General features: G+C 37.7%; 1 protein-coding gene across 1 annotated transcript in view; it reads left to right on the forward strand.

Annotated features, from left to right (window-relative positions):
• Positions 1 to 21,992, forward strand: part of RSPO3 (R-spondin 3) — a 399,309-nt gene that overhangs the window by 268,268 nt on the left and 109,049 nt on the right. Inside the window, exon 4 of the mRNA XM_044064024.1 lies at positions 5,976 to 6,173. Within this exon, the coding sequence (XP_043919959.1) occupies positions 5,976 to 6,173 (198 nt within the window). The remainder of the gene's footprint in view (positions 1 to 5,975; positions 6,174 to 21,992) is intronic.

Genomic DNA, 21,992 nt, shown 5'->3' on the forward strand with positions numbered 1-21,992 from the left:
CTTCTTCTTTTGTAAAGGTAGCAACATATTACTTCATAATGGCCTAGAAACTTGTTACTTTAAAGGAAATTAGTTGTACTAGCTCTAAACTGTCAACTTGTTTTCCAGGGCCAGCCACAACCTCCACCCTGCCCTTCCTATGGCACTGATTGTGCTTAATGTAACTGAAGGTTAGGCATTGTTCAGGCCATTTTGAAATTGTTTATTTGATGGCAGCCTTGTTTTCTCTAACAAATGATGATGCTAATCAGACTTTCTGATGTGTTTCTTATTTCTAAGTAGTGTCTAATTTGCCTGGGTATATCCATCTCATATAGTAGCCAGTGTACTATATTCTTATAGTATGCAAAAAAAAAAAAAAAATACTGTCTGGTATAAAGGGTTGGTGCAGGTCAGTTTGACATGAAGGAAAGGTTTGTTTTGTTAATATCATCATTGTGAGAGACCTTTACCAGACTTTTTAGACATAAAAACTAGAAGCATAGAAATCCTACACAGAGATGTTACAGGTAAAAACGTCAAGTACAATGAATTAATTATTTCAATAGATCAATTCCTCAACATAAAATTCTAATATAGTTTTGACAGTACAATGAAAAAGTTTAGCATCATACCTCTCACATATCCTTGATTTTGCAGAACATCCCTGATTTGACTTCATATTTTTATCCTGTCTCCCATAAACGTTTTGATTTTCTGGTAAATTACCAAGAATTACAGTTGGGCAGTAATAATGCCAGATATCAGACTTCATGTTATTGATAGAATGCACACTGATACAAAACCTCTTCTTCTATCATCATTTTAAATTAGAATAATATTTAAAATTGTGTTATTTCAGGCCTTTGCCCCATTATTTTTGGCTTTGACCAGAATTATTGAGCGAAAAATTTGAGAGGTATGACTAGCACAGCTGTCAGAAGACATATACCAGTGGAGTCAGTTGAGATTTAGAGAAGTTGGGACATATGTGCAGATATTGCAGATAAATAACTTTTACAGAAGAGTAACACAAACCTGTTTCATATAAGTGGTAATGGTCAGGCCTCTGTGTTTTCCTCTTAATGAGGTAGAACTTCTACCCAAAGGTTTTCTGGCATCCTTCAAAATGTGAATAGTTAGAAAAGGCTGTAAAACTCTATAAAAAATTAAGAAAAATTTCTCCAGGCACAAAGGCTCAAGGAACCTTTTCTCCATTGTTAGTGAGACAGTAATGTTTTCTGAAGGAGAGAGAGAGAGAAAGAGCGAGAGAGAGATGCACAAATAGACACCATGCTACTTGCAGAGATAACCTTAACTCTGATTGCCTGAACCATGTCTGTGCTATAGTTTCCATTCATAACACTGAACCTTAGAATAACTAAAGCTTATAAGAATGAAACCAGTTATAAAAGCTGGAAAATTATCTTTTGATACATTTGACGACCTTTATTAGATTTCCATAACATAGCTTTGAACACCAACGTTATTAATTACAGCTATTCATGATATAATTGATTCTAAATACAGCATAACATCCTTGTAATGTTAATCAGGGCAGCATACCTACTCACACTACCCCAGTAAGCAGTGTCCATACCTCCACTCACTTACTTTACTTATGAAGCAGTGTCCCATCTCACTTCATACACCATTCATTGTAATGTTAATCAGGGCAGCGTACCTACTCACCCTGCCCAATAAGCAGGGCCCATACCTCGGCTCACTTACTTTACTTATGAAGCAGCATCCCAACTCACTTCATACACCATCCATTGAATTACCTTCCACCAATAAGCAGCATCCTTACCTCAGCTTGCTATCTATTCAGCAAGCTTCCTCCAGCTACTCATTTCCTTTCCCCAGATCCTGGAAATGAACATCCAGACATCAGAGGGGGGACAGAAGAGGGCAAGCCTATCCCTCTTCTCCGCCAATCAGCCTGACCAGGCTGTTCCCCCTCCCTTCTACCCAAAGTTGTTCAGTCCACTTCCCATAAAGGGAAGGGTCAAGCTAAACATCATTTGGTGTACCCGTCATCTGTAAAGCACCTTAGAATCCCATCATAAACCCCTTTGCCATGCCATCACTGAAACACACCCTAATGAAACTAAATAAAGTAGGATTACTGTGACCCAGTTATAACACCGGAACATCCACACCAAGAGAACACATAACCTTTTAGCCCACTGCCTTCAAAGCTGAAATCAGGGCTTAACCTGAATGTATTGACAGCCTATAACCACAACAAAACTGCAAACTATAACCCCTTGAACTCAAGACAGCACCCAGTCAACTAGTAACAAGTCTCACACCCAAAACCCTGTTAACGTAGTATGTCACCTTAGCCCACCCACTACCTAGTTCTATATGTGCAACAAATCCATTACCATAGGGAACAGTCTCAACTCCACCTATAATGTCCTACCTTAGCTGGCAGAAAACCAGCACCCCTTGACCTTGTTCCCAAAAACCCGCCTATGTTCAGCAACGAAATACTCTACATACCCAGCCATAAACACCCCCAATTCACTTATTACCCAACCATTCTTAACCCCTGTTTGGTCCTGGCCTTTCTCCTGGAGAGTTCTTTCCTTATATTACCTGTACCACTAGTAGGCAATTAAGATCTGTCCTACCGCAGCCTTATCCTGCAACCAAGCTTCCTTTGACCTTCTAACTCCCCTGTAACAACACACCCAGTTTTAAAACTACTCCACCAAACGCCTACCTACCATGCTTCTTAAAACTCTACTCACAAAACTGACCCAAACACCAAGTGAAATGATTTTTGTGGTATCCTGTAAAACCTTAACATGTTATGTAACATTAACACTACCTACTCAAGGGACAAATTTGTCACCCCAAAGACACCACCCGTTAGGAACAAACTCCAGCATCCCATCACTTGGTCCTCCCCTAAATATGGTTCAACCACTGAATGAGTAAATACAACCACCCCAAGGTTCTTAAGAAAGCAAGGGTTGAACTTCACTGGCTTGCAAGAGCCATAGGGGTTTAGCCTAATAAGCCCTGCACTCCTATGAATGTCATGACCACTCATCCCTTGGGATCCCCACACTCCCCATAACTGTCCCCACCCATTACCCCCTTGCCTCCCTACCTACCTCTTCCTTACTTGCCCCCTATACCAATGCAATAATCAGTTCCCATTTATTGAACACAGAGCTCTAATATGTCTTAATAAGGTGATTACTGAGACCCACTTTGAGCCCCATTCAGGTGGCAAAACATCCAACCTATCAAAAACATTACTTTTCAGATCCCCTTTCAAGCCACCTCATGATGCCTTCTGCCCTCCAGCAATTTCAGTCAATAACTGTTGCCACTTTGTGTAATATTAACCTAACCCCCCATGAAGATATCCAGGACAACTTAGTTTGTTGCCAAACTTAATTTGCAGTCATCTAAATTTGCATAACAATGAATGGCTCCATGGAGAAGTTGTGCAGCAGAACACCTAGCGTCTGCTTTTGTGCAGGTAGCAAGATGAACACACAGACACTAACCCACTCATGTCATAGAACACACATACACAAAATAACACAATAGCCATTCACAGAGCCATAGCTAGGTCATTTGGCAACCTGGGCAGTTCATCAAACCGGTGCCCCATCAACTCAAAGTTAAGGATCTAAAAACTTGAAGACTAAAAAAGGAAAAAAACAAAAAAAACGTCTTTGCATTGTGAAAGTCTAGCAAGATGCTTTATAGAAATGTAACAAAAAGCTTGCTGCAGTTAAATCACTGCACACTCAGTGCTTTAGCCTAGACTTTGATTACAGTATTAGCACTGATTTGTAAATAAACCTAGTAGGTTGCATCCCAGGCAGCTGACCTCTTCTCTGTAACCTGGGCAAAGCTCTGGCCATACAAATACAGATACTCATAGACTCATTCATAGATAGTTAGAGTACACACACACACACACACACACACACACACACACACACACACACACACACACACACACACACACACACACATAGTGACACATGGTCATATACATGCATACAGTCTTATTCGTGCAAAGAACTACTTCCTTCCTTCCTTGGCTATCTGTGCAGAGGGAAGTGACTGCAAGTCACTCTGCACAGATTCCCACCATTGAAAGGAATAATAGAGCACCACAAAAATGCACTGCACTGCACTGCACAATTAATGACTTAGGATCACTACCTTTACCCAAAGTTTCTCACTGACTCCTCACACAAAGTTTTCTATTTAGTACTCCAACTTCACTGCCTAAGTGACACAATGACAATGCTGTCCAGCAAGAAGACTCTTAAGAATTAGAATGGTCTTGCAAAGTAGGTAAAATGTCTTGTGCTAATCTGACATACTTTGTAAAATGACTGTGAATACCCCCAATGTGTGCACATCAAGTCAGCATATACCCACACAGAAAGAGGAATACGTCAGCAGTGACAACAGTATTTAAGATTTAAAATAATAAATGTATGTTTTTCAACAAGACTGCAATTTGCTAAGTGAGTCAAATGCAGATATTCATAGTAAGGTGAAAACAAAATAATTACACAGATTTATATTTCGGGTTTTTACACACCATTTTTAATTTCATGTTTTGTGTTTGCTTTTGTGTGCATACTTCTACAAGAGAAATCTGAGTTTCAGTGTTAGCTTTCAGGGTTTTGCCTTTTGTCATGTCTTTTGTCTGGTTTTCAATCATTTTAGCTTCTTTGTTATGAGTGGGGCACATCACTTTATGCTCAATAGAATCAATATAAGCTTCATGAAAATGAACAGAATCTCTCTTTTCCCCTAAGTAAGATAAAATAGCCATTTTCAAATACTTATTGATTACAAATTTAAGGATAATATAAGTTGATGAGGTGTTTGCAAACAGGAATTGCAGTCAGTTAACCAATAATTTCAGAAGTATGAATGGAAATGCAGGTGACCCTGCTAGTACTGTTTTTTTTTTTAAGGCAGGCTCATGCTACTAAATGTTACTCTGGATACATCAGGAGAATAACGCTGATTCTTGTATAAGGAGTTTGGCTACTAAGAAATTCAGGACAGATCACAAGCAAAGTTGTTAAGTAGAGGTATAACTGTTATGAATACTGCAATAGGTTACAAGAATCTGCACCAAAGGCAGTTTTTTAAACATACAGAACAAAACTATCCTGCGCATAGAACATTAAGTGCATATTTAGTACTGGGTGCCTTCATCCTACAGTTGTCGTTAACTGGTAATGCCATATTGTGAAGCTCACTGTGGATTGCAGCTGCTATCTACTTTAATTTGCTGCTTCTACAGATAGGAAATATTTCTTATAAGAAATATTTACCAGCACTGTCTGCATGACAGCACAGCTGCTCCTTCAAGGACGGCCACCTGTGAGTGTACAAGCCTAACTACATGGGGATGCTAAATTGTATAATATTATGACTAAATGTAGGTTGTGCACTGTTTCCTCTGCTTGAATTGTACTGCATGTGAACATGTTAGGTCTGCATACAAACTGCACTGTAACAGTAAAGTTTAGCAGCAGAGAAGACACTATGTATATTGCCTCTTTGTGCATTGCATAATTATTACTGTTTTTGCTGCTATGAAATTATATTGTTTTGAGTTATGAATGATGTTTTTTTCTTTTGCTTGTTTTTCAGTTTGATTTATGATTTTACTATGATGACATAGTGAGGAAAGTTTGGCTGATTATTTTTAATTAAATCGAAAGGTCATAACTAAAGAAGTACATACACACACACAAACACACACAAACCCACACAACCCCCCCCCCCACACACACACACACACACACACAAGCACACTAACATGCATGCACTCTGCATCTCACAATGTGGCCCAGCCAGCCATCAGAATTGCTTATTCTTCAAACATATTGTATTTTCAGTATGTATGCAGTACATTTAATGCAGCAGCTGTATTATACAAGTAACTTGATTTCTAAGGACTTTTCCCACTTATTATTTCATTCATGTAGCACACTGTGAAGTTAGTGACTGGACTTCATGGAGTCCTTGCACAAAAAAGGGAAAGACTTGTGGTTTTAAAAAAGGCAATGAGTCGAGAAGTCGAGATGTACTACAGTTTCCTTCAGCACTGGGAAGCCCATGCCCATCACTCAGTGAGACAAGGAACTGCATTGTGCAACGAGTAAAGTGCCCAAAGGAAGAAAGAGGTATGATAATGTTAACTCTGATAACCACACTGTAATGTACAACACTGAAACTGAAATAAGTCTTCTCTCTGAGATGTGAAAGTAACATGAAATACATTTTAACAAGCAAATATAACTTAGAACAGGCAATATAATTATATTTTATGTAAGATTTACACAGATTTATGGACAGAATGTCTTCCTCTCTTAAATGTATGAAAAAGTGAACACTCATTTTGAAGCAGGTACACATGTATGGGTTTATAGACACACACACACACACACACACACACACACACACACACACACACACACACACACACACACACACACACACACACACACACACACACACACACACACACACACACACACACAAACAATATTTTTTCCTGCACATTTCATGATTTGACTTAGGTCTTTGTTAGAATTCCTCATGATGACCTATTGATTCCTTTGTAATTTGTCCCATGCTTTATAATCCAAAACACATACAATTTATTTTTCATTAAATCATAATTCATAGACAACAGCCTACTCAAGAAATGTACCATAAAAATGTTTTTGTGGGGGGGGGCAAACATTTATTACATGCAATAGGATCTTAACATTATGTTCTGTCTCAGGGTTTACTACACAGTATGATGAATAGTACTTGTAGATTTTATATAGTTTGAGACTTATTTTGCTTTGGGATAATTTTAAACGTAATATTTTGAAAGTATGTCTGGCCTTCAAGCCTTTTACATTAGTTTACAAACAGCACATACACTGCTCATTTTGGCATACTTCCTGTTTACCCAAACTAGGCCCAATAGTTGGCCATTAGGTCTTAGGGTCACTGTACTGCAAGACGAGAGGCCGTAGCTCTGCTTGTTCATTTTCCATTGTAAATGTGATTATGAGTACATAATTCAGTATGCATTTAACCCAAGCATACCATTTTCCATTGTAAATTGTGTTTATGAGTACATAATTCAGTATGAGTTTACCCCGAGCATACCATTTTCCATTGTAAATGTGGTTATGAATACATAAATCAGTATGAATTTACCCCGAGCATACCATTTTTTTTTAACTTTTGTAATGCGTTGAACTAGATGCACTCATATTATATTAAACAGCAGGCTGAGCTGTTATCCACTCCCCAGGAAAGGTCATTTGTTTTGATTTCTACTGAACTTGTCCAACCTTCAGTTAGCTAAACCAAAGACTGAACTAAGGTCACTCTTATCACAGAAGATAGCACATAACACTAATTGGATCATTGAGTTGCATTCATGCAACAAGGAGTAAAATGTAAGTAATTACCTTTAACATTTCCACCAAATTTAGGTACAGAGATAGGCTTAGGATAATGAAAGTCCTAAAGAACTGTAGAACTAAGCTTTCTAAAAGGCTGCATTTGTCCAGAATGAGAGACCACCTAAGTTCTGTTTACTAGCAGTCATATCACAATTAAAGTACACTACTGGCATTTTAAAAAAGTACAACAGGATGGAACTATGAATAAAAGCAGCATTTCTGACTTAAATTGTTAAATAAATTAGATACCTTGATATATATTCATTTATTTAGTAATATTTGGGGTACAAGTTGTTCACTTTTTGCCTTCTGACATTTGTTTTGTTTAACTGTGAGAAAGTTGGTTGTTCATTCATTACATGTAGTCTGTGATTTAATCTGTATTTGTAGTGAGTGTTCTAAAGCTTGTAGTCTGTGATTTAATCTGTCTTTGCAGTGAGTGCTCTATAGCTTGTAATCTGTGATTTAATCTGTCTTTCTAGTGAGTGTTCTAAAGCTAATCCTACTGGATTAAATGTTATTTACCATTCAGAATTAAGAAACGTACTGGTCAGATACTGTAAAGTAGCTGCGGTGGCGGTGCTGCGGTAGCGTTGTCACCTCACAGTACGACATTGTCCTGTTCGATTCTCAGCTAGAGCGTCTTCTGTGTGGAGACTGCGTGAATGGGCTTACCTTTGTTGAAGGTTGTGCGTCAGGGCTGGCAACTCGGCACGTAAAAATGTACTGCCACTCATTAGCGGACCGGAGTTCTGCTGTGGCAACCCCTAACCGGGAAAAGCCGAAAGACACAATCAAACTGGTCAGATGCTGTAAAGTCATTGCTATTTATATATTCTATCACTTTAAATTAGCATTTGCCCTAGGACAAAGTATCCCATTGTTAAACTTTTAGATAAAGTGTCACATTGCTAAATTTGCCTGAAATTACAAAATAGTGTTTCTCATGTTGCCTAAATGCAAAAATTACTTCACTTCATGAGTTCATTTCTAGGTGTCACAAATGCTTAAATATTTATCCTGCTGTGGTGAAAAAAATATTTTCTTTTATATTTAGTGATTTTAGGATTTTAATTTTGTCTAAGTATTCTCCTATGAGCATTTATGTTGTGTTAGCTGCTACTCACCGTATCCCATCCTTTAAACTGTGTAATACTTGTTGACAGAGTCAGGCACATATGTATACGCAATATCTGCTTTGTATACTGTCCTAATGTTAGCCTGTTAATATGCTAATAATTTAAATTAAAAACAAAGTCTGTGACTCGATACTTTGTTTTAAAAGTAGGATTTAGTTAACTGAAAACTGTATAACAGGGGGGGAAATGCTGCGACTCAGAAAAGTGCATACAGCTATCAGGAATGATATATAGAAGGGATTTCTGGTGTTTTGGGAAATGATGAGTAAGCAAGCATAAAATAAGCCACTTATTACCAGCACAGAGAGAGAGACTGAAGATGGGACGTTATAAAGCCATGAGGACATGAGTCATACTTTTCAAATATCAAGAAAGCAATAGCAAATCTGATAGATATTCAGACTTTGGGCAATTAGAATTATTCTGACTTTGAGTAAATATAAACAATGTATGTCCTTTAGGGTCTATATCACGAAATTGAACTTTCAAAATGTCGAACACCATAAGTTCGAACTTTGAAGATCAAATTCGGATAACATAGAAACTTCAAAACAGCTAATTTTTTCCCCAGGGAAAAAATTTGCTGTTCCGAAAAACACACACATAACACAATCAGACCAAACACCTTCAAAACCTACATTAAACCTAACATACACCACTATCTATAAGCTATCCTTAACCCAGCCCTAACCCTAAAGTCCGTCACTACCGCACACTTACCTGACCTGTGCTCTAACCCTAAAGTCCGTCACTATAGCACATTTACCTGACCCGCGCCCTAACCCTAAAGTTCATCACTGTCGCACACTTACCTGACCAGCGCCCTAACCCTAAAGTCCATCACTACCCGTTCGTACACTTACCTTGACCCGGTCCAAAAATACCAAAGCCGCAGAAATGGCCAACCGAATTCTTTCCCTGGGAAAGAATTCGGGTTTCCGCAGCTTCAACATTCTCAACTTTCGAACTACCAAGTTTGGCCTTCCGGTATTCGGCGTTCTTAATGTTCGATTTCGCAATAGGAACCCTGTGCTGTTCATACCTTTGATATATATATATATATATATATATATATATATATATATAGATAGATATATAGATATATATATATATATATATATATATATATATATATATATATATATAGATAGATATATATATACATACCCATACATATATGTACTGGTGTGTGTCATTTTACTGTGCTCATTTTACTGAATCACAACTGATCACACTCATGTCATTGATAACTCATTTCAAAGGATCACAGTTCATAGACAACTGTAGAAGTGTATAATGTGATGTTGTCATTTCTGATTATAGCAGTTATTAGGAAAGTGAGTTTGCAAGAGTATGCGTGGATTGATAATGGCCACCATCATGTTGTATCCTCAGATCTTTAGAAGTTCATTTGTGTATCAGCACTGCTTTACTGTGTGTGTTGTTGTTTCTTTTTTTCCACAGATGTATGACTGCAGAGTTAGCATGTGTATGTAAGGGAGTGTAGGGGGGCTTGACCCCCCTGCAAAAAATATTTTTATGCTACATTTATTTTGTAGAATGCTTCTATGAATTGTGATTCAATTAAATGAGTTTTCAAAAAGTTTATTTTGACCATTTTGTTTAAAAAAAATGAGAATTCAGTAAAATGGTATACACCCGTTACATATCATGTCTCTGAAAACATGATCATTAAAGGGTGCTGGCTCCCCTAACACAAAAAAAAGTAGCATAACTAGATGTTACACAAATAGTGCACAATGGCATGTGCCTAATAAAATAAATTATTACCACAAAGTGGCATAAAGGATAAAGCTTTTTACTAATGGAACACAAGCATAGACAATACCAAGTGCAGTCACAGCTGCTTTTAAAACGTACAGTACATACAGAAACTGTGTTATGCTCTACAAATCTGTATAGAATAGATAATGCCAGGTGCATTTACTGCTGCTTTTTAAATGTACAGTACATACACAAAGTGTGTTATACTCTACAAATCTGTATAGTCCTACAAAGAAACTCATCTAAATTGTACCACTTCACACTAGAAGCTTCAAGATTATGAGGGAGAAACAGACATGCAATGGAAATGTGGTAAAAAAAAAAAACAGGAACTTATAGTGCCTCATTCAGTGCTGTCATGTGAGGAAAGAGGAAATGTTTAATGAGATAAGATATATATAGGTATATATAGGTATATATAGGGTCATAGGTAAATACTAGCCTTATCAGTCTGCTGATTGTTACAAGCCTAACAAGTAACTAGAACAAGCCTAACAAGTAACTAGAGGTTAGAGTCAAACTCTTTACCTTGTATCTGTGAGGCCAAACCCTTCCAAATATATATATACACATAAAAGAGGTTCTCTTCAATTTGAAGCATGCATTAGGAGGGAGGTGTGAGCTTGGGCTCATAAAATCAATAGTAACAGAAGGCTTTAGTTTTAAACTTACCCATAAACTGGTGTTAAAGTACAGTTTTCTGAACTTCATATAGGGAATGGATGAGAATATTTTATGCATCTTATGTAGAAGATGAATGACGGATCATCATACTTGCAATTTTAATATATTCTGAGGTTGAATTTGTCTTCGAGTTTCAGCTCTTACCCAGAGTGCACCACATTTAGATGCCTGCCAAATAGCTGGGATGGAGTCTGCATAGCCTGTCTTGAATAAGGCATATGCAAATACAAGTATTTTGTTTTCTTAAGTTTGAAAATATTGCAGGTTAATGTAATGTTGATGCATTGAGATAGGGATGTCATTTACAAACTTTGTTCCTTTGTGACAGGTTCATTTTTTCATGTTATACAGCACATGATTAGAGAGGATAATGCAACCTTAAGAAAACTAGGCTTTGGTATTGTCTGTTTCATGTTTAATAAAGTTAAATAGCAGGACACACCAAAAAGCTGCTTACCTTTAGCAGCAACTATTTCATATACACACATCAATTGTCAAGTTCTGATCCAACATGACAGCAAGTTATTTTGTGTTGTGTAAATAACGTAACATATTTTCTGTTGTGAAAAGCTTTATTAGACCAGTTGTAGAACGTAGAAGAGTTTTGACCAAAATATGACAGGCTCAGCTGTACTAGGGTTATAAAAACATCCCAGAGCAGTCCACGAACAAGGCAAACGATTAAAGGATGCACGCATGTAAAAAATCAACAGTATTTATTCAAGTTGGTAAGCATTTTCACTAATAGCTTCATCAGACCATATAAAAGAACAAACTGGTCACCAATCATTTAAATACATTATAGCAACCAATCAAAGCTCAATAACTGAATTCATTATGTTAAAGTAAAATCACACTCACTTAAGCACGCACTTACATCAGTCCAACTAACATTCAAAAACTTGTAAATGCATCAGAATAGCCATAATCTGCAAAAACAACCTATATATAAAAATGTGTAAGATAATAGTTGTATCAAATTGCAGGTAACACATTTCTCAAAATTCATATGAATAAAAAACTACCTTTATAAACATATGAATGCATATGACTATAAAAAATGCATATGACTATAAAAAATAGTTGTGTGCATGAATATACATGCAATAATCATTATATACAATTAATGTAAACATATGTATAGACGTAGATCTCATGAATTAATTCCTGATGTTATATTTAACAGAGGTATTCTGCTATTTCAACCTAGATTTAATCAATGCCCTCCCAAAAATACATCTTTCAAAGTACATGTGAACAAGAATTTGCATATATAAATATAGGGATCCAAAAAACTATTATAAATAAATAACTATATATAAAAATATTGAGATGTATAGAATAGTCATTATTCATAATATATAGTTGATATAGATGCATATAGACATAAGTCCCAATAAATCTGTTAATCTTTTTAACAGAGAGCTTCTTCTACTTCAGTGTGGAAGCCCTCTCATTTAAACGCCTCCCTCTTTCAGCTCTTAATCTCAAAATCCATCTTACCTCCTTACTTTTTGTTGTATTCCTAATGTCACCTTCATGTTTGGTCAGAATGACCTCATCAATAACCATAAACTTAAAAGTGTGATCATCACCAGCCATGATTACATGTTTGGATAAAGCATCGTTGGTGTATCTAACCCTAATGCTGGTATGTGTGCTCCCTTATTCTCTCTCGGAATGACCAATTGGTCTTACCAATATAAAATGATCCACAGAGCACACATACAGCAAGGTAGACCAAATTCTGTGCTCTACAGTTGGCACAAATCTCAAAGTTATACCTCTGACCAGTACCTGGGTGTATAAATAGGGTTCATATTAAAACACCAAACGCTGAAAATAGCGAACAGTGTTTCATCGACACATATTCAGTGAAAGCTGAAAATGTCAAAACCACAGAATAGTGATTTATTTCCTAGGGAAAGAAATTGCTGTTCCAACCCCCTACCCCCCACAAAAAAAACATTAAACACTTCCAAACACATACACACACATACCCTAACCCTAATTATACCCCCCAAAAACCAGTAAACAACTAAATACACATATGCACGTAACCCAACCATACATCTAACGAAAAAAAAAAACAGTAAACATTTTAAAACATATGCACTTACCTTAACCCGCACCCTAACCCTATGGTCAGTAACTCTCGCACATTTACATAAACAGTTCCAAACACATCTGCCCCACCAAAACAAAAGTAAACAGCTGAAAACACATACACATGTAACGCAACCATACATCTAACACAAAATAAAAAACAGTAAGCACTTTCATACGTATGCACTTACCTTAATCCGCACCCTAACCCTAAGGTCAGTAACTGTTGCACAATCAGGCTTGGGAGCTATACCGGACAAGGGACCACACTACACTTCAGAACAGGCAAAGCAATGTAGCGGTCAAGTGACTTCTTCCCCAGGGAAAGAATTCGCTGAACAGCCGCTTCGCTGTTTTGCCTGTTCGCCCTACATGTGTCGACGAAAATGCATTTTCGTCGTTCTAATAGGAACCCGTATAAATATCCCAATTGTATCTAGATACCCACTGATATTACAATTACCACAGGGATGAGTGCCAATTGCTCTGTCCATGCATCTGACATTCTCTCTAGAGTAGCATAGTAGCCTTTTCAAATTATGTTTATTTTTGAATAGAAAAGTGGGTTTATCACCAACTATATTCCTAACCTTTGGGTCTGTGGTCAGGACACGCCAATTCCTCCTAATAATGTCTGAAATTTGTCTAACATCTGTGGTGAAATACATAGGTATCTTTAAGTTATTCAGATGTTGTGCTCTTATATATTGACTGTCTATATCTAAATTCGATGAAAAGTAGGGTCTTGCCCTATCAAGCCTAAGGTCATTCAAATCGACCAGACTATCCACCATCTCTTGTTGGCTATAACCTCTGTCTTCAACATATTTTTCAGAGTAGATAATTCCTGTTGAAAGCCTACCTCAGATGCATTTAGTCTGGACACTCATCCCTGTCCCTTGGTTACATTTTTAAAAGTGTATCTAGGGTGCATACTACTTCTATGCAAACAAGTGTTTCTATAACATGTTTTTCCTGTATACACCCATATTAATCAGTCCACTTTCAGGTCTCTCTACATAAACATCCAAATACTCTATTCTGAATTGTGAAAAGTTCATGGTGAATTTTAGATAGCTATATCTCTCATTCACTTCTAATAAAACTCTATTCAGACCCTCACTGGTACCTCTCCATACCAGGAAAAGGTCAACGACAAATTGTAGATAAAATGTAACATACCTGGAATATAATTCCATTTTGGGTCTCTTCTTCTCACATAGCCATGAATATGTTGGCATAGCTATTGGCACACGAGGTGCCCATAGCTACGCCATCACACTGTAGATAGATATTATTAAATGTAAAGGCATTGTTTTCTAGTATAGTTTCCAAAAACAAACATATGAGGTCAATTCATTCATGGTTGTAATCACTATGACTATGTAAATACTTCTGTAGATACTGTACCCACCCACTTCATTAGGTATAATGGTGAAGAGGGATTGTACATCCAGGGTAACAAAATAAAACTCAGAATCTAATAATAGTGAATTATTATATTGATATAAATCTGTCAGGAATTGTTTAGTATCCCTCAGAATATAAACATTGTTGTCCAGGATGGGTCTTAACCATTTTTCTACAAAGAGGGAGAAGGGCTCTGTGACCCACCCCCTCCCAGTAACAATTGGTCTCATGGGGGGTTTGTCCATCTTTATGAATTTTGGAGAGTCCCTGTATGGAGGGCAATAGTGGGAAATCAGCTTTCAAAAACCTATATAGGCCCATGTCTATCATTCTCTCTTCAACAAGTCTTCTAACATAAAAGAGACCCTTCATGTAAACAATGTACCTTCTCTGAATCAATACCATAATAAAATGGGCTTAACATTCCATTCATACTCCTATCGTAATCACTTCTATCCATAATTACAACTGGGCCTCCTTTATCTGCAGGTCTAATCGTAATCAAATCATCTGTCTGTAAGCTTTTAAGGGCACATTGCTCTCTATAACTCAAAGGCAGTTTTTATTCATATGAATTTTGAGAAATGTGTTTGCTGCAATTTGATACAACTATTATCTTACACATTTTTATATATATATATATGTTGTTTTTGCAGATGATGGCTATTTTGATGCATTTACAAGTTTTTGAATGTTAGTTGGACTGATGTAAGTGCGTGCTTAAGTGAGTCTAATTTTACTTTAACATAATGAATTCAGTTATTGAGCTTTGATTGGTTGCTATAATATATTTAAATGATTGGTGATTAGTTTGTTCTTTTATATGGTCTGATGAAGCTATTAATGAACGCGCTTACCAACTTGAATAAATACTGTTGATTTTTTGTATGCGTGCATCCTTTAATTGTTTGCGTTGTTCGTGGACTGCACTGGGATTTTTTATTACTTGTGTTTGTGCTTGTGGTATGTTGGGCAATTCCACGTTCATCCTTTGTGGTGCGGTTTCATACTGTATTGCTGTACTAGGGTTATCACAATGACAGGTAAGTGATGTTGTTTTTGCAGAGACTGGACAATGTTTTGTAATCCAAATTCAAATGAGTTCACATCTAAGCCAGAAACACAAGTAATACTAAGTAATGTACTTACTGAAGGAATTAGCATTGTTACAGTTCTGTTACATGTCTTGTTTGCTTTCACTGTGAATGGACAAAAGAGAATGCACTGAGGATCAAAATCCCTGAACTGTATTCACAAAAAACAACTTATAGTAACACATTTTTAAGTGTTTGTGCAAAGGGCAAGCACCCCCCCCCCTGCGCCCCTTGATGTGGGAGACAAGCTTCACACACACAGCAAACTTATACATACCACATCTGTGGTTGCACTTACTCAAAAAAGGGATTAAATCCCCCAAAAAGGCAATCACATTTGGAGCAACTCATCAACAAGGATTTCTTAAAGAGGAACTCTTGATCATTGGTGAGTTGAAGCTCAGGCAATTGAAGCTCGAGAATTCAAGCTTCATCCACCAGTAGGATAACAATCTTCTTCATGTAGGTAAAGAGGGTATTCCATCCTTGTATTATGCCTATAGAGAGGAGCCTCTATGCTTTATTTATTTAGTTAGTTATTTGTTTAGTTATTTATTGATATTGAATTTGTTGCCCAAGGTAGAGTACTGATCAGTTCTGACCAATTTCAGTTTCATCCTGGGGTCAGTGACATGACCACTCATACAGAGTACACGAGATAACAAAAACATGAAGAGTCAGTGAATAAAATTCAAAGAATGTGCAATGCTAAGAATATAACAGTACATACATCAGTTTGAGACATTCTATCGTATAGTTTGCTCATGTCTTCTCTGAAGACAGCTGTGACTTTTCTGGATTTAGTCACACAGATATAAGAGAGTCTTTACCTTAGAATAAGAAGATAATGAGCCAGATTATCAAAAGCCATGGGGAGTCAAAGCAAAGTGTAGCAGTGAATGATACAGAACAGAGTTCTGTCCAAACGCAGCCAGTTACACATTAGGGAGAAGTGCCAGCCCTTTGTGATAGAAAGAAAGCATGATCGGCATTTAACAGAACAGTGTTATGCAAACGACAGAAGAAAAGCCGTCCACATGTCTCATTCTTCATTCCCTGCCAGTGAAATCACTTTTCATATTATCCATAGCACCAGCCTTGAGAAATGGGGTTACCACACCTTATTTCCAAATGGAAAGTACTGCGCTTTCTCTCTATTTTTCTTGATCAGTTATATTGCAGCCCTGCTCTGAAGCATCTTGCTTCAACAAATGCATGAATGTTTTTAAGTTATTGATGAGTGAGAGTGACAGTGTGTGATTTGTATAGCAGCTGGGAATTTTTAGTGCTGTGTTATAAAGTAGTAAACTATGGCATCGTGATGAAAAATGTAAAGAAAATAGTGGTGGTCAACACCCCTCTTATACAACTGACTTCTTGACATCTGAATTAGACAGAAAGGGGAAGTCAGTGCTCTGGATGGGAGGCTGGCCATTGGCTACCTGCAGGCAGGGATCCCAGAGGTGATGACTGCAACAGTGAATATAGTCAAACATCTAGCCTGGCTCTGAGGCACAGAGTGTTAGTGTCCAAAAAGAGATGCAGGCAACTGGGGTTCAGTTAGGTAAGAATGGGGAACAGTGAAGGGGCATGGCCCACTTGCCTTTCCATGACTGTGAGGAGGGTTGCATGTACATGGGAGCACACAAAGTCAGTGTGAGTTCCCTGTTAGGGAATGGAGGAAAACCAGTATTTATACCTCCTGGTGGGATGAGGATGTTTAGATGGACTGCACCCTGCAAATGTGAGGTGATATCCTCTGCTTTCAGTCCAATGCATAGCCCCCCTCCAGTGTGTAACCAAATGCTTGCAAAGGGGTTAGGGCCAGCATGTAAAACAAGGTGAATACCCCTGATGGTTTTCTGAATGATGGTGCCTCCCAGCTGATTCTTAAGTGAAAGAGAATGATTAGGTCCAGGTATCAGGAGAGGTCTTAAAATTTGAAGAAATCAGGGGCAAAAAAAAAAAAAAGATAAGAAGGAGTAACATAAACATCTACAGTTATGTTACATTCCTAACACAACTGCATTTTCTATGGGGTAGGGATAGGTGTTTCATTTTAGGACTTCTGTGTTTACTCTGCTCACATAGACCTTACTGTACCAGAGGTGACCTAGGTTTGAAAGGGGATCCTAGGAGCTGGAGGAACCATTCATGAAGCTGAAAGCCATAACTAGAGTGGACAAAGGGGACAGCTGCCCTGTGTTAAGGGGTATGATCAGTAGGCGCCAGTGGTGTATAAGTGCAGTCCCAGCATCCTTTGTAAAACTGTGTGAACATCAGGGTTTCATAAATGAATAGTGATACTGCATCTGCGATAGTCACCCTAAAAGGTGAGTGAGGGAAGGATTGAAAGAAATGTATTTAAAGATCATTTTAGTTTTTCTGTAATGTGATTTAGGCCACAAAAAAGTGTGAAAATGTTACAAACTAATAATCAGAAGCCTGGCGTCTGGTTCAGCTTTATTGGTGATGCACTAGTCCTCTCCTTCAGTTCACTAATGTGAGCACTTATGCCCACCCACATCCCAGACTAGGATGTATGCACTGCTGGGTAGGCTGTAGATGCCTAGCTCATGTAATTTGAGATCACCCACTTGACAATGAAGATGTGGTGAAAACTGCTTTTCACCCTTTTAGTTTGATGAGCAGCAGCTGATCATGTTGAGACCAGCTGCTCTACATAAAAACGTTGCTGATGTGAAATTCCTAAGCACATTGCAAGCAGTCTGTTGTTAGCTGTTGAGTTATTGTGGGAGAAAGTAGGGTTATCACATTGGATAGGTAATATAGGTGTCCTTATAGACTAGCTGAAAGTGATCACTAGCTCTGCACAATCTTAAAACTGGATTGATATACTTCTGAGTCGCTTGAAGTCTTTTCATGGGGAGCTGTGCTTAGGGATCTGTCACTGCATTCTGAATTTCCAACAATTTCTCTTGGGAAATAAAATTTATTATCCATGATAGTCTTCAGAATGATCACTGAAGGTGCTACAGTCGGGGATGATTTGTTTTAGCCAAGTGTGATCACTTCCCACAGTGTCAGAGGATGTATGAGACTTCTGTGTTGTCTGACAAAAGTCTGAGAAGTTCCAAGTCACTCACCCAGTTAGCAAGTAAGAAAGCAAACAACAAATATAGAAGATCTTTTTTTGGTATTTTTCCTTTTTTACTGATTCCAGCATAACTAGGGACTGTTAGTTTTCTACTGTTTTTAATCAATACATTGTTGGAAAGGTACATTCTTTGTATGAAATGGCCTTCTGCATGTAGTGTAGCTATTTCTAAACCAAAATATTACAGCATGCTGTATTCCTTTGAAAGCTTACCTTATTTTTCCTTCCTTTTGTAAATTACTTGCAGATGACTAAATGAATAGCAAATTCTGAGTAGCTAGTGCATGTAATAGTTGTCATTTTATGTTCTTTGACCGAGTTTCAGACCTGATTAGGGTATGTCTTGTCATAATAATTTTGGACATGATCATCCCATGTCCTTAATGCAAAATGTGTACATTCAACCATGCAGAACCCATTTTTATCATTCATGGCACTGAGTTTGTTCATAGCTAAATACTAGGCAGTCAGTCTGCAGATTATTACATGCTAGCCAGTGTCTGTGAGGTAAACACCTTATTACACTGGGTCAATAAAAAATGCTGGGCTTGATTGGGATTTGAACTCAGGACCTTTCATACCCCTAGACCAACAAGCAACACCTAGTACAGCAGCTAATGTATAATTTGCCACCAACAAGGGCTGACTCAGACAAATAACTGGTCTGAAACTCAGATTCGGGAAATGGATAATAGTGTTCTTTGGGAAGTTCAGCACCCCTGGAAACTACATTGATAACACATCCCTAAGAGTAAATACAGTGGTCAGGGATTTTGGACACTCGTAGACAGTAACCTGGCCTTCAACCATCATGTGTATATGGTAGTACAGTCATTGCTCTACTGTATTTGCCCCTCATCTGACCAATCATTGAGTATAATGTCCCCTTTGGTATGTACCTGGCCAAGCACATGCAACAAATGGAACATCCACAGGAGTTCCTCACAAAAAGGATACATGGCATAAACAACATGTCCTACACAGATCACCTCAGAGCCCTGTCCCTGGACTTAGTCTCCTGTAGACTGCTGAGGGAGAGATCTATGCCTGGCGTACAAGGCATCCTTGGATCCCACTCTGATAAACCTTCTACATATCTGTAAAACAAATAGCATCAGAAATACTCAATCTAAAGGACTTAAAACCTTGCTGTGGCATAAATAGGACATGTTGGAGGAATTAGCATGTATCTCAGAGAATACCAATTATCTGCAACAGGCTTCTCACCCATATGAAACAGAGCTCTCCATTAACCTAATTCAAGCATAATTTGGATAGTGGATGGGGAATCAGATATTCACCCCTGCCTGGTACCTAGGTCCCAAATGAACAGAGGCAGCCTGCAAATGGTTAACTACCCAAGCCCTAGTCCACATGCACTCCTTAGAATAATCTTAAGTTCCCTAAACATCTCAAATAAGAATGTTTAGGCTTAAAAAGGCTCCTATGGTTATAGCCTAGTATACACCTAAGAACCTATGACCTATATATGTATATTTGGGTCTACTTCAAAAGAATGAAAGCCCATAGAATTGAATAACACATTGCCGAGATGACTTTGCCAAAACTACATAAGATCAGAAATTTAAAAGGCCAAATCCCATATAAACAAAAAGAAGTTACTGACATGTAGTCAGTTGCAGCACTATAAAATAGATATAAAAATGCCCTTTCCCTCAAGGTAGTGCAATCTTGGAGTTAGCATATTTAATTTTTGGGGTGGGGGGCTCCATCCCCCACATGGGGGGTGCAGAAGAACTTGCCCCCCTGCAAAAATGAAATAGAAAAAATAATTGTAGTCTTTTACTTACCACAACATGAGCATTTCACCTGTGAATCAGTGAGGGTACATGGGCTTCAATGCAGACTGGTTTGCGAGGTATGTTTCTAATAGAAAGACGTAGTGCAGGAATACAATAGAGTGGATGTACTTTTCATTTATATGGGATTAGGTCTTTTAAATTTCCAATCTTATGCAGTTTCAAAAATATCATCTCAGCAATATGTGGTTCGATCATATGGGCTTTTGGGATGATAGCTGACAGGGTGACAAACCATGAAACAGAATGCACAGTTGGTAGATAGTAACAGTTGATAAATTTTCAAGAACTACTTGAATATGTTGCATACCACACAAAATAAAAAAGTAAAAGGTAACAGCTGATAAACATACAAGAACTGGTTGAACATATCATATATCAAATAAAAATAAAATAACTAAAAAGTAAAAGGGATAGTGCATGAACCTGAGACAATAATCTAGAGGAATATTACGTTAATAAGATCAAAAGAAGAAAGAAATCCAACATTCCTATGGCAATCATGCTTTTCTCAAATTCACAAATAATGCACCTGGCTCTGTAGTGTACAGTGATGGGACTGTGACTAAGGTCTAGGTGGCCAGGGTTCGAAGCCCTTGCACTGGATTAGCCAATGACGGTGAGAACTGAAGACACGTGCAGCTCAACTGTCACCATGGAGGATGTGCCACTCAACTCTCTACAGGGAAAGAAGGGGTCTACATGCACTCAGATGCCTAGAGAGTGGTGTAATCTCCCTGGGAGACTCCAGAGAGAGAGAGAGAGAGACTAAAATCAGAAGTGTTCAATCAGCAGGAGAGATGTTTTATTTGAAGTTGTCTTGCTTTTCAATCAAAAAAATACAGCAATCTTTTTTAAAAGACATTTTAAGTTACATGACCATAAATTCACCAGTAAAAAAGAACATATGCTGTAATCACACCCAAACAATCCATTAACATACCTGAACACATATCCATCCATCCACGACCCCTTTTTCCCATTCATGCACATGGGGTCTGAGTGTGACCCCAACAGTGACAATCATCTAGACCCAAGGTTTACACCGCCAGGTGGTTAGCCATGCCACAACTCTTCTTCCATACCACACATTCACACCTATCGCTAGTTTGGAGTGTCCAATCCACCTACTGCATGTCTTTAGAATGTGGGAGAAAACCAGAGCACCATATATATATATATATATATATATATATATATATATATATATATATATATATATATATATATATATATATATATAAAGCAATTCAGAGCTTGAGCATTTAGTCATGAAGTCTGGTGTAATTGAGCTTAATAAATTAACAATACATAATGATAAATACCAAAAAGACCACCCTTAAAGTTATGCAAAGAGACTACTGCTTGTGCCCCTTGGG

Source organism: Protopterus annectens, chromosome 1.part0, assembly GCF_019279795.1.
Source record: "Protopterus annectens isolate FY-2018-M chromosome 1.part0, PAN1.0, whole genome shotgun sequence".
In the NCBI taxonomy this organism is placed as follows: Eukaryota; Metazoa; Chordata; order Ceratodontiformes; family Protopteridae; genus Protopterus; species Protopterus annectens.